This window comes from Hyperolius riggenbachi, chromosome 9 (genome assembly GCF_040937935.1).
Source record: "Hyperolius riggenbachi isolate aHypRig1 chromosome 9, aHypRig1.pri, whole genome shotgun sequence".
Lineage (NCBI taxonomy): Eukaryota > Metazoa > Chordata > Amphibia > Anura > Hyperoliidae > Hyperolius > Hyperolius riggenbachi.
This window is the reverse complement of record NC_090654.1, coordinates 26,151,304-26,169,372: the sequence shown is the minus strand read 5'-3', so window position 1 is coordinate 26,169,372 and position 18,069 is coordinate 26,151,304. Positions and strand designations below refer to the sequence as shown.

The 18,069-nt window shown below is 47.3% G+C and overlaps 1 protein-coding gene across 7 annotated transcripts in view; it reads right to left on the bottom strand.

The window, feature by feature from the left end:
• Positions 1 to 18,069, bottom strand: part of ARHGEF2 (Rho/Rac guanine nucleotide exchange factor 2) — a 352,466-nt gene that overhangs the window by 207,047 nt on the left and 127,350 nt on the right. For 6 of the 7 annotated variants that reach the window (XM_068252215.1, XM_068252218.1, XM_068252216.1 and 3 more), the window contains 3 exons: positions 11,344 to 11,457; positions 7,227 to 7,525; positions 2,970 to 3,117 (listed from right to left, as the gene is read on the bottom strand). In XM_068252215.1, the coding sequence (XP_068108316.1) occupies positions 2,970 to 3,117; positions 7,227 to 7,498 (420 nt within the window). In that variant the 5' untranslated portion in view covers positions 7,499 to 7,525; positions 11,344 to 11,457. Of the gene's footprint in view, positions 1 to 2,969; positions 3,118 to 3,421; positions 3,502 to 7,226; positions 7,526 to 11,343; positions 11,458 to 18,069 lie in introns of those variants that run through there. The other variant, XM_068252222.1, reaches the window with a different exon arrangement.

Genomic DNA, 18,069 nt, shown 5'->3' with positions numbered 1-18,069 from the left:
ACTGAGCACTTTACTAGCTATACTGAGCACTATACTAGCTAAACTGGGGCACTATACTAGCTATACTGAGCACTATACTAGCTAAACTGGGGCACTATACTAGCTAGACTGGGGCACTATACTAGCTATACTGAGCACTATACTAGCTATACTGAGCACTATACTAGCTAAACTGGGGCACTATACTAGCTATACTGAGCACTATACTAGCTAAACTGAGCACTATACTAGCTAAACTGAGCACTATACTAGCTATACTGGGGCACTACCTACCCATACTGGGCACTTTACTAGCTATACTGGGAAACACTAGGGGAATAAGGCGGCCAGCATTTCCTACCCCCGGCTTATATGGGGGTCAATCATTTTCCCCTGTTTTTTCAGGTAAAAGTTGGGGGGTCGGCTTATATGCGGGTCGGCTTATATGCGAGTATATACGGTAAGTGTTGAATGTGACTCACTCTCTCTGACTGAGCTGGAGGACAGCCAAAGTGTGTAACATTCAACACTTAGATACATTTATGTAAACAAAATGTATCTATTTCAGCTTCGGATGCGTCTGCAGAAATCTCCAGGAACCTTAAAACTCTGTGTAACCCTTCCAATGCTGGTCTAGTAAAAAAAAAAATGCTGGTTGCATATAATATACTGTAAATAATGTTTTAGAGCAAAGTTGAAATGCAGGGTTATATTCCGCTTTAGTGGCAGCAGCTTTAGCTATGCTGTTAAGGTGGCCATATATCAGGCAACTTGGCGGCTGAACATGCCTTCATCACATCCCGACTGGACTACTGCAATGCTCTCTACACCGGCCTTCCAAAAAAGGACTTGTACCGCCTACAGCTGATACAGAATACTGCTGCCAGACTATTAACTAACCAACCCCGTCACTGCCACATAATGCCAGTCCTGCACTCCCTTCACTGGCTACCTATAGAATGGAGGGTTCTATTCAAGATCAGCCTACTGACATTTAAATCACTGAATAATCTGGGCCCTGGATACATGAAAGAAATGCAAGTAGCAATTCCTGCAATCTCAGATCCACAGGTTCTAATAATCTAGTCATACCCAGAGTCCACTTGGAAACTTTTGGTCCCAGAGCCTTCTGTCATGCTGCTCCTATGTTATGGAACTCCTTACCACAACAGATCAGGACAGCTCCATCTCTGGATGTGTTTAAATCCAGACAGAAAACCCACCTGTTCAGTTTGGCATTTGCAGAAATATAACTTTTGTTGTGTGAATACTTCATCCTACTACCAATTACTGAATCTGAGAGAGCCTAAGCATAGCGCTATATAGAGCTATAGAAATATTATTGTATTGTATTGAACGACCATCCAATTCGATTATAATGGAATCGGAGGAAAATCAGGTGCCGCCAAGAGCATACCTGATCGGTGATGCGACCAATTTTGGGCCGAAATTGGTCGCATGAATCGGTCGTACATGCTGCGAGATGTCGGGCCGTCATGGTGGGTGCGCGGCGGTAACAGCGAGCCATATCGGGATGAAGGACGAACACGATAAAACCCCCAACTCTGTCCCCCTTAATGGTCAATGTGGCCCACCCCCCCCCCCCCCCCCCGGTGCCCATACATTACCTGTCCGCATCCGCCACTGCCTCTGGTTGACACATGCCCACATTACTCCGGCAACCACATGGGGCAGAGTGCATGGACCGAGGAGGACACCCAGAGGCAGCGGAGGCCAGGGTCAGGTAATGTATAGTGCACTGGGCACCAGGAGGGCACATTGACCATGAGGGGGGACAGCTTTGGGCTGGCGGATGCGGCGTTACAAGTCTGATTTCGGATCGGGAATAAGCCTGCGCTGTATGGGCAGCCAACAGATCTCTCTCTGATCAGATCCAATCAGAGAGAGATCTGTCTTCTTCCTGGATCTGCCCACACATGGTCTGATGTATGGACAGGAATTCCATGAGTTCTATGAAAGTCTAAGGGCCCTTTCCACTAGCCACGATCCCCTTAAACAAGTGGATTGCGGGCGTATTGCCGATCGCTAGAGCACCGTGATTTAAATGTAAATCACAGTGCACTTTCTCCATTGGCGTGTGACTATTGGTGAGATTGCGTTTCGGTCCCAACGGTTCACGTCACACTTGCGTCGAATGGAAAAAGAAGCTTTTGCAAGAGTAAACACATTTGCGATTGCGCTTGCAAGTGAAAAAGGAGCCTAAGGTTCCCAATGATGATACAATCTTGATTGTATAATTTTACCAAATCTATGTAGTATAAGGATAAACTGAATACAGTAAATATACTGTATACAGCTATAGGAAGTGTTTCTGAAGCTGAAAACTGGATAATTACTGTAAAAGTGGGAATCCTGAATAATTTACTGCATTCTGATATATGTCACTACAGTTAAATAGTTACAGAGCCTCTTTAAAACAAGTAGCGTATATTCCGGTGTATAAGACGACCCCCCCAACTTTTCCAGTTAAAATATAGAGTTTGGGATATACTCGCCGTATAAGACTACCCCTCTTCCAATGCACACCATATAAAAAAAAAACATATACTGGTGCTATGTATGAACAGATACTGGTGCTGTACTGTATGTGGTACCCAATATATAACAGTATATGGTTGGATTAGTCAACTCTCCCTAAGCGGATTGGTCAGCCCTCTCTGTCTCCCTGTTTATCAGAGCAGTATGGAAGAATAGATTGCGCTGTGCCCATAAAACACGCCTCTTTCACCCTTCTGGCCCCACCCTTGTATAATATTTACCTCCTTCTCTGCCTCTCAGATCTCGCACATGTGCGCCTGCGCCGCTTCAGTACACTCCTCAGCAGCGAGATCTGAGAGACGGTAACAGGATAGGCCATATCACGTGGCATCAATGACACCCGGCGTATAAGACGACCCCTGACTATTCAGAAGATTTTCAAGGGTTAAAAAGTAGTCTTATACGCCAGAATATATTTAATCACCCCATACCTCTTGCGTCACCTCCTGGTCTTCCCCGCGCAGCGACAGCAAGTTCTCCAGCTCGTCAGTACTGCGGATGATGGGCGTCCGTCGGGGGTCTCGCCTGTATCCCATGGTGGCCTCCATCTCCTCGGGGTCCAGGCCTTTGAGGCTTAGGCTACAATAAAGCAGAGAGATGTTAGCTTCCTGGGAGTTTGGTACTCTGCACAGGTAAGTATAGCTTATACCCATCCGCTATGCCGGTGACACTATCTACGATGCCTGTGTAATGATCACTACACCAGATGACATTAGAAAAGAAAACAAACGCCTCTGTATGAGCTGCACTCTAGTCTGCCTTCCTTTCCTCTCTCTGTGAAACTGTAACCACCAGCTTCCTCTCTGCACAAACCTCCCAGCGCAGGAGGCTTATCAGACCGGCGATCGCACACTTGTGTTGGGGGTCCAGCAGCTGCACCTACTATTCTGAGGAGCGGGTCCGCACAGGGGCAGCAGAGGCAGATCTCATCCACCGTGTTAAGTAGCACTCCGCGTCCATCCCGTCACCTTCCTGTCTTCAGCTGCTTTGCAGAAGTAGATGCAGTGGCGACAGTGACGGAAGACGCGATGTCTGCAAAGTGTGTCTACAGGAGCCCCTAGTGTCAGTGCAAGAGTCTGACACTCTGTCACCTCTGCCTGTATATCAGTCACTACAGATAAATACAGTACAGGTAAAAATACAGCTGAACACAAAGCATACAATGTATTTCCTGTCAAGATTCTATTCATTCTGTCCAGCCAGTCTGGAGGATCGGGCAGCTCCAGGGAGATCAGCCAGACTGCAAAGCCAGCAGACTAAAAATTGACATATACTGTTATATAGTCTTCCAAAGAACAAATGAAGTGAGAGGTATATGGAGGCTGCCATATTTATTTCCTGTTAAACAATACCAGTTGCCTGGCAGCCCTGCTGATCTATTTGGCTGCAGTACTGTCTGAATAACACCTGAAACTGGCATGCAGCTAGTCTTGTCAGATCTGACAATAATGTCAGAAATATGGCAGCCTCCATATCTTTTTGCTTTCAGTGTCCTTTATAGATCCGGCTGCTATTGCTTGCTTGAGACTTGAGTTTTTGCACCGAGATGCTGGAGTTTTAGGACCTGCAGGAAACACACCCCTGAGCGCCCTCTGTGGTCTTCCCTGCAATGTTTTTCCTCACACCTAACCTCTTCCCATTCAGGCCTCCAAGACTTCCAGAGGCTACTTGTAGCACCAGGCAGGGCTTTTTGGTGTCCACTGCGCACCGTAGATTGGCACGGCTATAGCAGTAATGCTACAGTCCGCACCCCATGCATGGGTAATTCAGTGATTGCCGGAGCCCGAATTGCTTCTCCCTCCGAGTTGCTATGACTCGAAGGGGGATTAGTATTTAGTCACCCTCAATTTGTGTGGCAGCAGGGCGAGTTGTCATTTGGCTCCCCCTGCGCCGAAACCAAATGTACACTCTGTAACAGCATCCCATATGCTTCCTTTTAATTTTTAATCAGTAAGATGGACATGTGCTGCCACCTGCAGACTGTTGCCTGTATTACATCCTTAAAATACAGCAAGCACCTTTTGCCAAAACACTTCTGTGGACCTGAACTCAGAACTCCTCTCTGCTCTAAAAGATACATAACAGCCTAATAACCTTAAAAAAAAAAAAAAAAAAAAAAAAAAAAAAAATCCTGCAATAAATCTGCAGTGTGTCTACTTCCTGCTTTCATGGAAGCAAACATATTGTTTACAGCCTGTCCTTTCATATGGGTTTATCATGTGACACAGGGGGAGATCAAATTACAACTAGTGATTAGACACAAATGAGGAGGAATTACACAGGCTAAACTCTTTAACCACTTTACCCCCAGTGCTAAATCTCTCCGTCCCTCTGCGCACCGCTTCACCCCCAGGGACGGAGAAAGGCGCACTTGTTTGTTTACTGGCTGGGAGTGGGCGGGGAACTCGCACGCACACTCGAGCCAGCCCGCACAGCAGGTGACTAATTGGACGTTAGGAACAAGCGTTCCTAAATCCAATTAGACTCGCCGATTGCGAATAGAATGAAGACTGCTTCAAACAGAAGCAGTCTTCATTCATAACAATGTAAAATAAACAAACGTTCAGCGCGCGATAGCGCGTGCACACACCCCGGCTCTGCAGTCCAATGATTGGTTATGGGGACCCAGTCCCCAATAACTAATTATATCACAGAAATAATGGTATGGAAGCAGCGCTGAAAGGTAAAAATCACACTGGTGTTTCAGGGGTAAAACCCCTCAGTTGTGAAGAGGTTAAATACATACAGGGTGCATTTCTGTTATGTTTTCCTTGTGTCCTGTGCAAGAGTTCAGGTCCACTTTAAAGGAACCTGAGTTGAGAGGGATATGGATGCTGACATGCTTATTTCCTTTTAAGTAATGCACATTGCCTGGCTGTCCCGGTGATCCTCTGCCTCTAATACTTTAATGGACACCCGAAGTGAAAATAAACTAATGAAATAAACAATTGTATCCATCTTCCTTCTCCTAAAAATGACTTTAAGATATTCCAGAGTTTTATTTTATTTTTAAATCTACTTTTTATGTTTTAACTGTTTTATTGTTTTTGCTTAACCCCCCTGGCGGTATGAAACATTCCGCCAGGGGGCTGCGCAGCAGTTTTTTTTAATTTTTTTTTTTTTTAAATCATGTAGCGAGCCGAGGGCTCGCTACATGATAGCCGCTGCTCAGCGGCATCCCCCCAGCCCCGCCGATCGCCTCCGGCGATAGGCGATCAGGAAATCCCGTTCAAAGGACGTCGGGACGTCATTGGGACTCCAGATCTACCCCTCGGCGCTGCCTGGCACTGATTGGCTAGGCAGCGCACGGGGTCTGGGGGGGCGCGCGCCGCAACGAATAGCGGCGGCGATCGGGGTGCTGGCGCAGCTAGCAAAGTGCTAGCTGCGTCCAGCAAAAAAAAAATTATTTAAATCGGCCCAGCAAGGCCTGAGCGGCACCCTCCGGCGGCTTACTCCGTGTCACACACGGGGTTACCGCTAAGGAGGTTAATGACACATTCATTTGAAGTATGCCAGAGCTAAAATCTATGAACTATTGACCCTTTTATCTCTTTCCTGCTCTCAGAAGCCATTTTCTGCTAGGAAAGAGTTTTATAGTTGGAATTTCTTATCAGTGAGAGTTACACTGTAGTCACTTCCTGTCAGGACTGAGTCAGCCACTTACATACCTGATATTTAACTCTTTCAGGCAGAGAAAGAAAAAAAGGAACACAGCATGGTTATTAGTGTGCTTGGCAGTGTACATACACATGTCACACGTCACTTCGGGTATCCTTTAAACCATAGACCCTGAACAAGCATGCAGATCTGATAGTCTATGAAAAATCTGACAAGATTAGCTACATGCTTGTTTCAGGTGTGCGATTTAGACCCTACTGACCAGAAAGATCAACAGCACAGTCAGGTATCTGGTATTGTTTAAAATGAAATAAATATGGCAACTTCCATAAGGCCCGGTTCACACTTGCGGTTGTTTGCCAAACGGACCAGATGACTTGACCGGATCCGGACCGGATCCGGATCGGAACCGTACGGTTCTGATCCGGATCCGATCCGGATCCGGTCAGGTTGCATCAGGTGTTCATCAGGATGCGATCCGGATCCGTTTGGCAAAAGTAACGTAAAAAACAAAAAAAATGTTGGGGTCTGGGAGGTCAGCAGAAGGGGGACCTGTGGAATCAGGCCCTCTGCTGTTTAGCACTCACCTCCACCTGCGACATGCTGCCAACATCTCCGGATCCGGATCCAGCTGTGCTGCTCCACTCCAAAATGCTTGCCCATGTGTCCCCATCCAATATCGCCGCAACAATCCGCATAGGAAGTGGGGTAGAACATCCGGATTTCTCAGCCAGTGTGTTGTGCGCTCTCCGGTTCCCATTGGTTTGTATTGGCCGGATGGTGCAGTCCGGCTCCGCCCCGGATACGGCTGCCGGAGGAGCCGGATCAAAAAATAGCGCATGTTGGAACGGAGGCCGGAGTCCGGATCCGGTCCGGCTCCGGTCCGGCAGAACGGACGCATGTGAACGGACGCATAGGCTTTCATTGCTATGCCGTGCGTCCGTTCCGTCCGTTCTGCAAGCGGTGCGGCTCCGGCACGGCGATTCCGGACGGCCACCGCTAATGTGAACCGGGCCTAAGTCTCACACCACAGGTTCCTATTAAACATGCCTGTGTATTCCTGTCCATACCTGAGCTCGTCATAATTAGACTCCTCCTCTTGCAGCCTCTTGCCCGGTTCCCAGCTGTGCCTTCGGAACGAGTCGCGGATGTGGGAGGAGCTCCGCATAGGGCCGTATCTACGCAGCGGAACCCCCAGGAACCGGTCTTGCTCCTCTTCCTGCAGGTCACCCTCACTGGAGAGAGACGGCTCCACAGCAGACAGGCAGCGCTGCTTTTGGCCCCGCATGGTGAAGGGCCCAGTGTCGCCACCTTGAGGGAAGACCTCTGTGTTATTCATCATCGCCCCCTTCGCTCTGCACGTCGCACTCTGTAAAGGAAAATCAGAAATGAAGGATTATTCAACTTTCTTTATCATGTTTCAGAGTTCTTTCAAAAAGTGAAATTCACATACATAGCCCTTAAAAATGTCATCTATTAGCAGAAAGAAGATGCAAGGGAAGAAAACAGGAAGTTAAATAGGAAAAAATACGACGAAGAGCTCAGCCAATGTGTAACTAGCAAAGAAAGGGAAGGGGCTTGGTAACTAGGACACACAAAGTTCCTAGTGCTCTGTCCTGTCACCCAGCAAAAATAACCTAAATAAAACCTATTTCTGACGCTGTGCAGAGAACTGTGTGCATCTACTCTGCTATATGAGGCACCAACACTGGATATATACAGTACAACACCAATCAAACATATATATATGGAGGCCACACAGCACGCGTAATCGCCGTCGGCAGACTTGGGCGCTGGATACAGGTGGTATGGCTGATCCTGCTGCTGCACAAGTTCCCGGCGATGTTAAAGAGACACTGAAGCGAAAAAAAAAATGATGATATTATGATTTGTATGTGTAGCACAGCTAAGAAATAAAACATTAAGATCAGATACATCAGTGTAATTGTTTCCAGTACAGGAAGAGTTGAGAAACTCCAGTTGTTATCTCTATGCAAACAAGCCATTAAGCTCTCCGACTAAGTTAAGGTAGCCATACACTGGTCGATTTGCCATTAGATTGACCAGCTGACAGATCCCTATCTGATCGAATCTGATCAGAGAGGGATCGTATGGCTGCCTTTACTGCAAACAGATTGTGAATCGATTTGAGCCTGAAACCGATCACAATCTGTGGAGCCGCCGCTGCCGCCTGTCCCCCTTCCCCCCCCCCCCCCCCCCCGCGCATACATTACCTGACGCTGGCTACCGGGCATCTTCTCCGCATCTTCTCCACGCTGCACCCGCTCCATCCCGGCGCTTCCTGTGTCACTCCCTGACCAGGAAGTTCAAATAGAGCGCCGTCTATTTGAACTTCCTGGTCACTGCAGTGACAGGAAGCGCCGGGATGGAGCGGGTGCAGCGCGGAGAAGATGCGGAGAAGACGCCCGGAAGCCAGCGTCAGGTAATGTATACCTGATCGGATCGGCCGTGGCTAGCGACGCGCTCCCTACCCGCGGGCGATCGAGGGTAATTTCCCAGACGGCGTGATCGACGGACCGATCCGATTTCGGGAGAAAATCGGATCGGCGGGTGCGTTTAACGCGAACGATTGGCAGCAGATTCGATCCCAGGATCAAATCTGCTGTCGAAACGGCCGCGAATCGGGCCAGTGTATGGCCACCTTTAGTCTTGGAGAGGGCTGTTATCTGACTTTTATTATCTCAACTGTTCCTGGACTATTTACTTTTCCTCTGCCAGAGGAGAGGTCATTACTTCACAGACTGCTCTGAAAGACTCATTTTGAATGCTGAGTGTTGTGTAATGTGCACATATTAGAGAATGATGCAATGTTAGAAAAAACACTATATACTTGAAAATAAAAGTATGAGAATATTTTCTTTGCTACTAAACTTCTAGTAATTATTCATAGTACACAACCAATTCACTATATCATATTTTTTTTTCCGCTTCAGTGTCTCTTTAAAGTGAACCAGAGACGAAGCACCCTCATGTATTTTACCATATATATCAGTGGGAACATTAGAGAAAACATTTACTCTGCTCTCTGTTTCAGCCTCACTGCTAAAAGTGTCTGTTATCTAGCTGAGATAAGAATCCCGGACTGAGCATTGAGTCTGGCTTTGCTATAATGACTCAGCTATGATGATTCCTGAGCAGAGCCAGCAGGGGGCAGGCTTGGACGTGAAAAGACACCAAAGAACACAGTCTCAGCTATAATCATTCTGTAGCAAAGCCAGCTGACTGCTCAGTCGGGATTCTTATCAGAGGTGATAACAGGCAAATTAAACAGAGAACAATGAAACAAAGAGCAGATTAGGTGTTTACTGTCATGTTCCCACTGATTTATAAGGTAAAATACAAGAGGGTGCTTCATCTCTGGTTCTCTTTAAATACTATTCCCCCTCCAGGCCGCCATGCATGGTGGGGAATGAAATAATTCAGCTTCCAGTAATTGCTAGAGGCCGAAATATAGTGTTTTATAAGTAACTTTAGCTAGTCTTCTGACGGTGCTGAAGTAAGTCACTGTGTGCCGCTATAGCTGTAATTTCTATTACGGCCTATGGTGGCGCCGGCTGCGCCCAAATCTCCTGCAGTGGAATGAAAGTGTTCGACACAGCACGGGGGGGGGGGGGGGTATTGATCTCAAAGCGAGTAGTGAGAAGCTACTGGATGGCTCAGGGGCTGCCCATGTCCTCCTTGACCCCACCGCTGCTTGGCGGGACTTTCGTACAAGGTCGGGAGTGAGGCTGCACTATGCAGGCGCCAGTACAGTCTGCACAGTAGCGCAAAGGAAGCGTTGAGGAAAAGCTCTGCTGCACTGCATAGGCTCTGACCATACTGGTGCACTCGTACAAGGACAGGAATAGGGCTGCAAGAACAAACGAGACACACTCTTGCCAAATATGTTCAGAGCGTCCCTGTGCTGGATAGGTGGAGCCGAGGAGGTACTAAGGCAAGTATTCCACTCTATTTGATTTTTTGGTTTCTCTTTAAAGTACTCATCCAAACCTGTGAGAGTTTGGAGGTCTTGTGCATTGCTGGATAAGGGACCACCCAACACATAAACAGAATACCCAAGCAGCTCGAGTGACCCAGAACCACCAGGAAAATATAGGGAACTAAGAGACCTGAAAAGCCCTCCCACTAAAAAGCAGAAGGTATTTGCGATACATCAGCTCTAAGTGAGCAACTCTGGTTACCCACAATGCACCACTTCTAAATATGCAAATGATCTCTTCGTGCCCCTGAAGCCAGGCTTACATCCATAACCGCTGGTGTCTAGCAAGCCTATAGCATAGCTTATACATTTTACACAGCCACACCGACCGCACACACAGACAGCCTGTTGTCGACTGTTGGTCCTCCTCAGTGCATGCCAGGGATTGATATGGCTCTATGGGATAGGGGCTTGGACAAGTATAACAGAGTAACCAAGCAGCTCGGGGTGACCCAGAACCACTAGGAAAGTATAGGGGACTAGAAGGGAGACCAAAAAAGCCCTCCTACATGCAGGGTTAATGTGGCTCTGAAAATGTTATAATATATAGGCTTGCTATACACCAACAGGTATAGTTGCAAGCCTGGATTCAGGGGAATAAAGAAATACTTTGCATATTAAGCAGTGATGTATTGTGGGTAAACACAGGTGCTCACCTGAGATGGGGCCAAAGAAAAAATGTATACATACCTGGGGCTTCCTCCAGCAAAAGAACCCCCCCCCCCCCCGGTGCCTCCTGGATCCTCCGCAAATTGCCCCGAAAAGTCCTCCAGTCTGGGGCATACCCGTGGCCAGGAGCATTCTGTGTCTGCGCAGTACTATTGCAAAGGCGCAGAACACTACTGGCTATGGGAGTGCGACAAGGAAGCGTGCGTGGCCGGACTGCGCCTGCACCGACTGCCCGGGCCAGTTGTTTGATGAAACCATGCGGCGACTGAGGACGACGACGGAGAATTCAGGCCGGAGAGGGCTAAAGGAGGCCCTAGAAATGTACACATTTTTTCTTTGGCCCCATCTCAGGTACAATTACAGCTGAATTATCGCACATACCTTCTGTTTTAGGAAGGCAAATTACAACCAACCCAAAAAGTGGTTCATCTCTCCACACTCTACAAAGCAGGTTTGTCTGGGGTTACCTTTTATGTAGAAAAGGCTACTAATTCTTAGCAACTTCTCTATTGACCTACCTGCTATAAGGACATTAGTTCAACAGCTGCACTTCCTGAACAACCAAGACATGGAGAAGAACCGGCCAACCATGACTTCTCTATCCCTGGGCTTCATCACTGCTTCTCGTCTCCCTGAAAATAAGACAAAACATTTATTGACTACATATTCATATCGCACTGACATATTCCACAGCGCTGTACAAAGATCACCGATCCATTCCCATCAGTCTCCACACCAGAGGAGCTTACACTCTAATGTCCTCACCACAGTCACACACTATTACTACTATACATTTATATAGCTCTGACATATTTCACAGCGCTGTACAGTGATCACTAATCCATTCCCATCAGTCTCTGCACCAGAGGAGCTTACACTCTAATGTCCTCACCACAGTCACACACTATTATTATTCTCCAGTACATTTGTGAAATTAGGAACATATGTTTTTATTATTAACTTATTTTCCTGAACAGTTAATTTCGTTTTTGCCTTTGTTTGCTCTGTTTCCTCCCTTCTATAACCTTATCGAATGGCTGTTTGTTAGTTAATGACAGCTCCAGGCTGGAGATAACTAACATCTCACTTGTTTTACAGCATGCTCTAATCTTGGTGAATTGACATTTATGAGGCATTTCCCTCACATGTTGGTAATTTACCTCACAAATCGGCATTTTACCTCACAAGTCGGCATTTTATCTCACAAGTCGGCATTTTATCTCACAAGTCGGCATTTTACCTCACAAGTCGGCATTTTACCTCACAAGTCGGTATTTTACCTCACAAGTTGGTATTTTACCTCACAAGTCGGTATGTTACCTCACAGGTTGGCATTTTACCTCACAAGTTGTTATTTTACCTTACAGGTTGGAATTTTACATCACAAGTCAGCATTTTAGTTCTCCATGCAGTAACAGCCTTAGTGAATTGCCATTTACACAAAATGTTTAGTAAACTCAGCCATTTTCTGCTTTACTGAATGCGGTAAGGCTTTGTGAACTGAAGCCTTGTGTATAAACTGTATGGTGGGAGAACACAAAGGCTTGGGCCTAGTGCCGTTGCCTGGAGATCAGGAAAGGTCGTCAGGGTCCCAGGACTTTATAGCTGTAAATTATAATGCAGGGAGGATACTATGCGTTCCACACCGATGAGCCATGACTGAAGATGAGGTTTCTGCAGAGGAGAGGAGGTGGGGGGTAATTATTGCTGCCTCTCAGACAGACCCCCTTGTGTGTCATGGCCATTTCCAGTCACTGGTTTCTGTAACTGAGCCTAGGCGGTGACGTAGGCGGCTCAGGGCTACAAAGACTCGGTCACCAGAGCATGACACAACACAATATGGCACAATACGGCCTGCTGACTCATGAGCTGGAGGCGGGTCCCTGGTAATTAACCTCTGTGGAAGGTTAACCTGCAGATAACACACTGCACAGGTGAATCAACAGGTGAATTACACACCAACTCCCTGTACAGCCAGGCCTGTGTGCTGCTATTAGTATGGCCATAATAAGAGTGAGGCCTACAGAAATGTCCCACAGCAATGACACTCGGACACTTGGGGAGCGTCCTTAAAGAGGCCCTGTAGTGACATAAACTATAATGCAGTAAATTATTCAGGATACCCACTTTTATGGTAATTTTCCTGGTTTCAGCATCATAAAAACTTCCTATATCTATATATTGCTGCACATTGGTATGTAACCCCACCCTCCATGTGAGGCTTAGCCTAGGCTGTTTAGCTATGCAGAAATCTCCTCCCAGAGCATTCTGGGAGACCAGACACATTTTCACTAGCTTTAGAATTCTCAGAAAGGGCTGCTGCCAAGAACGCTTCTGACCGCTATTAAAACGCTAGCACTTTAAAAAGAGCTTGGCTAATGTATTTGAATTGGATGGAGCACACCAGAGCGATGTGCTTTTATTCCAAACGCAAACTCGGGTCCTGCAGCATTTCTGCAGTGATTCAGCCTCAAAGTTAAGTACAGGAAAGTGGAAAATCACTCTGAAAAGCACCAGATCAGAGTGATTTTCCAAGCGTTTTTCTTACAAATCTAGTACACTAGCAGCTGTACTGTACATAAAAAAAATGCTACACAAAAACGCTCCAAAAATCGCTAGTTATAAATAGAAAATCGCTAGGCACATGCCTAGAATCGCCTAGAAAAATCACTTCTAAGAGCGCAGAGCGTTTGCGATTAAACTAGCGCGTTTACGTGTGCACTGGCCCAAACAAACATTCCGCATAGCTGCATCTGACAGAGCTAAGCATGTGATAAATTTCAAAATGTAAATCAAGGTAAGGAAATAGGTTACAATGGGCAAACACTGACTAAATAATTTATAAATGAATATTAAAAAAATAAAAATAAGCACTTTTATTCATGATGTTATTTTCTCTCCAGTTCCTCTATAAGCCTCGTACACATCTGGTATGTTGAGGACATTGGGGGCCGCCCTGGTCGGGAATACGGCGTGTATACAGCCGCCCCGACCATCCCTTTTGCGTTGGCGAGGAGTCGCGCTCATCCAGATCATCTTGGCAGAGTGCAGACTGATGCGGTCATTCTCCGATATTGTGATCGATCGGTACCATACACAGCAAATTGATTTTCAATATATTTCAGTCGGACATCGACTGAACCGCAGCATTGCCCAATTCAGTGAAACGCTATAGGCTGTCGATCTGCTCCTGCCCCACCCCCGATCTACAGAGAATTCCCATCCTGTCTAAAGCCTCATCTACACGGGTAGATGAGGCTGCGATCCGGCGGCTCAATTAGCCGCTGGATCACCTCTTCCGCGTCCCCGCGTGTGCCCACTCGCCGCGCGTGTGCCGCATTAGATTCCCCGCTCGTCCCCTACGGCGCCGATTATCTACCGCTCGATTCCCTGCCATTGTCCCCTCGCGGGGAGCGAGCAGGGAATCGGCGGTGGGGAGATCCGTCCTGTCGGATCTTATCAATCGAGCTGCATCAGCGGCTCGATTGATAAGGAACATCACGGCCGCATCTACGCGTGTAGATGAGGCTTACAAGATAGTTTTGTTCAATCTTAAACCCCATCTACACCATACAGTTTTTTGTGCGATTCGATTCAATCAGACATGTCCGATCGAGAGTTGTTTCGATTTTTAGTGTGATCGATTTGCCATTGTTTTGCAATGACATTCGACCACACTATCGAATCTCGATCGGAAATGTCAGATTGAATCGAATCGATGTATCGAATCGCACAAAAAAATTGTATGGTGTGGATGGGGCTTTAGTCCTAAAACATGTTGTGCAATAGATTCTCAGCAGATTTGATCAGTGATTGAATCTGCTAGGAATCAAACAGGAAATTTGATGGCCTGCTTTAGGGGATAAAGGTGGCCGTATATCTGGCGACTTGGCGACCAATCAGCCATCCGATTCGATTATAATCGAATTGGATGAAAATTGCTGCCGCCAAGTGCATGCCCGATTGATGATGCGACCAATATTGGAAGAAATTTATCGCATGAATCAGTCGGACGTGCTGCAAGATGTAGGGCCGACTTGCTTGATCGGGTGCGCAGCGGTAACGGCAATCGATATCGGAACGAGTGACAAACGTGATGAAACCCCCGGTGCTGCCCTCCCTAATGTGTAATGTGTCCCCCTGTGCCCTATACATTACCTGTCTGTGTCTGCCGCTTGTCCTCCACTGGCTCCAGGCGCTGTCCTTAGTCCGTACACGCGCCTAGGTGTATGCTGGCAACCACGTGAGACAAGTGTATGGACAAAGGATGCCTGGAGCCAGAGGCGGACAAACGGCATCTGGGGGGGAGGGGGTGGACATTGAACATTAGGGGGACAGCGTTGGGCCGGCGAGGTGGTGGATGCGGCGCTACAAGGCCAATTCCCGAGAGATTTCATGCTGAAATCGATCAGGAATCGACCTGTGGTGTATGGGCAGCTGACAGATCTCTCTTATCAGATTCGATTAGAGAGAGATTTGTTGTATCTGCCCATCATCACTAGATTCATGGTACCGTAACAGGAACGGTATAGCATTCAGCAACCCTCTCCTCTCTCACTATAAAGGCCCGTACTCACGGGCTGCAAAACTCGCCTGTCGCCAGCACACGTGAGCGTGTGGGCGACAGGCCGGCGACAGCTTCTCGCCAGGTCCCTCCGTGTACACATGCGGAAGAGGGACCAGCGGCAAGGCGGAAGCTGTCGCTGACGTTCCTCCTCCCCCCTCGGAAGGTCTGTGAACCTCAATGGAGGTTGCTGTCGCTAGTCCGCGTACTCACGCGGACTAGCAACAGTTGCGGCGGGGGGGCAGCGGCGACTGTCGCCATGCGATTGAAAGTTTCAATCGCATGGCGACATAGCGACGGGCGACAGTTCGGGGGCGCGCGGGCGTGCGCCGGCCCATACTCACGGGCGACCTGTCGCCGCAACACGCGCGCGCCGCGTGTTGAGGCGACAAAAGTCCCTCGTGAGTATGGGCCATAAGACACACAGCGTAATGACAGTCCACAGACTTCCTCTATTGGTTTGTGGCATTTATGTGCCTGTGTAACGGCCGGTTTTACGATTGGTGGGCAGTAAACGGTTTCTTGAAGGAAGAGGGGAGGTGAATTCCTGTGTGGCTGCATCATGCCCTTTATAGCAGCCCGCTGACTGAGGACTCAGATTAGACCCAGCAGGATATTCATTATAAATGGATGCTTGACCTGAGAATTTCTGCCTATAACATGCAATCGGGTTATACGCGCCCTGTGTGTGGTGTGATGTGTGCAGCTTGGCATCTCTCTCCACAGAGCTACGCGCTGGAAGACTAGAGTGAAATGTGTGATTTATCCAGAGATGTGTGTGAAATAGAACATAACCTGAGAGCCCGGGCAATACCTGAACAGTGGTGTAGCAATAGGGGGTTGCAGAGGTAACGACTGCATCGGGGCCCTTGAGCTAGAGGGGCCCACCCCTCAAACACAGTATTAGCTCTTTATTGGTCCTGTGCTGATAATATTCACTTCTATAGTTATTATTATTATTATTATTATTTAGTATTTATATAGCGCCGACATATTACGCAGCGATGTACAGTGTATATATATATCTTGTCACTAACTGTCCCTCAAAGGAGCTCACAATCTAATCCCTACCATTGCCATTGTGTAGTGTAAGTACTGTAGTCTAGGGCCAATTTTAGGGGGGGCCAATTAACTTATCTGTATGTTTTTGGAATGTGGGAGGACACCGGAGTGCCCGGAGGAAACCCACACAGACACGGAGAGAACATACAAACTCTTTTGCAGACAGTGCCCTGGCTGGGATTCGAACCAGGGACCCAGCGCTGCAAGGCGAGAGAGCTAACCACTACGCCACCGTGCTGCCCTATAGTTGATTTGAATAGTGGTAATCATTAACACACTGTTCCCCACCCCCTTCTTGTACCTCTGACTGACACTGTAGCTGCCATTGGCAGGTTTTGGTGCACCGTATCAATTGTTATCTACAGCATGCTTGGGGGGCCCCAATGCTAAACTTGCACCGGGGCCCACGACTTCTTAGCTACGCCACTGCTGAACAAGTAGCTAAGCGGTGATGTCACTAATGTGAAATAATAATATATTTGGGGAGCGGTGGTGTCAAAATATGATGGCCTCCATTCATAAAAGGCTGTGCGATTAAAAAAAAATCTAGTCGGAAAAATACCACATTCTGGCCTCAATTCACGGAGCTTTATCAAACACTTTATCAAACGTTTGATAATTTACCTCATGGGTAAAATCTAATTTTGAATTCACTAAGGTGTTATAGATTTATCGAATGTTTTATCGATGAAATGATCAATACATCTATAACACCTTAGTGAATTCAAAATTAGATTTTACCCATGAGGTAAATTATCAAACGTTTGATAAAGTGTTTAATAAAGCTCCGTGAATTGAGGCCTCTGTGTGCGAATTCATAAAAATATTCACAGGTGCGATAGAAGTTTGTTAATTTTCCGAAGCCCATTGACAAAAACCAGTATGGCTTGTAACAACAGAGTGTCTCTGTATTGTTGCATCCCCAACATTTCTTTAGACAAGACAAGACAAATAACATTTATATCGCGCTTTTCTCCGGGCGGACTCAAAGCGCCAGAGCTGCAGCCACTAGGACGCGCTCTATAGGCAGTAGCAGTATTAGGGAGACTTGCCTAAGGTCTCCTACTGAATAGGTGCTGGCTTACTGAACAGGCAGAGCCGAGATTCGAACCCTGGTCTTCTGTGTCAGAGGCAGAGCCCTTAACCATTACACCTTCCAGCCTTTAGATGTTCATGTTTGTTATGCTGCCTCTGCTCGCTCTAAATCTGTCTGATTAGTCTTTCTTAACATTATATTAGCCACAGCTTAGATGAACTTCCAGGAGAAATTACAGATGCCATGCTTAGGTGATTTCCCCACCAGCTCCTCTGCATCTTCAAACAGGAACCTAAGGGGTTAAACGGCTGCAGGAGAAGCCTCTTTTGTTCCAATCTCTCTGCTCACTGCCTGGGGGGTAGAAAAGCTGTGAAGAGTCGAGGGGTCAGAGCCATTTTGGGTACCTGGAGAGGAAGTTGGTGGTTTCATGAACTGAGGAGTCGGAGTCTGATGATTTTTGTACCGACTCCACAGCCCTGCCGAGAAGCCTGCGCAATCTATCAACATCCAATCAGGACTTGCAGGAGACGGGGGATGTTTCTATTGGCTCTGCTCTTGTCTGTCACAGCTTACCCCTCACTG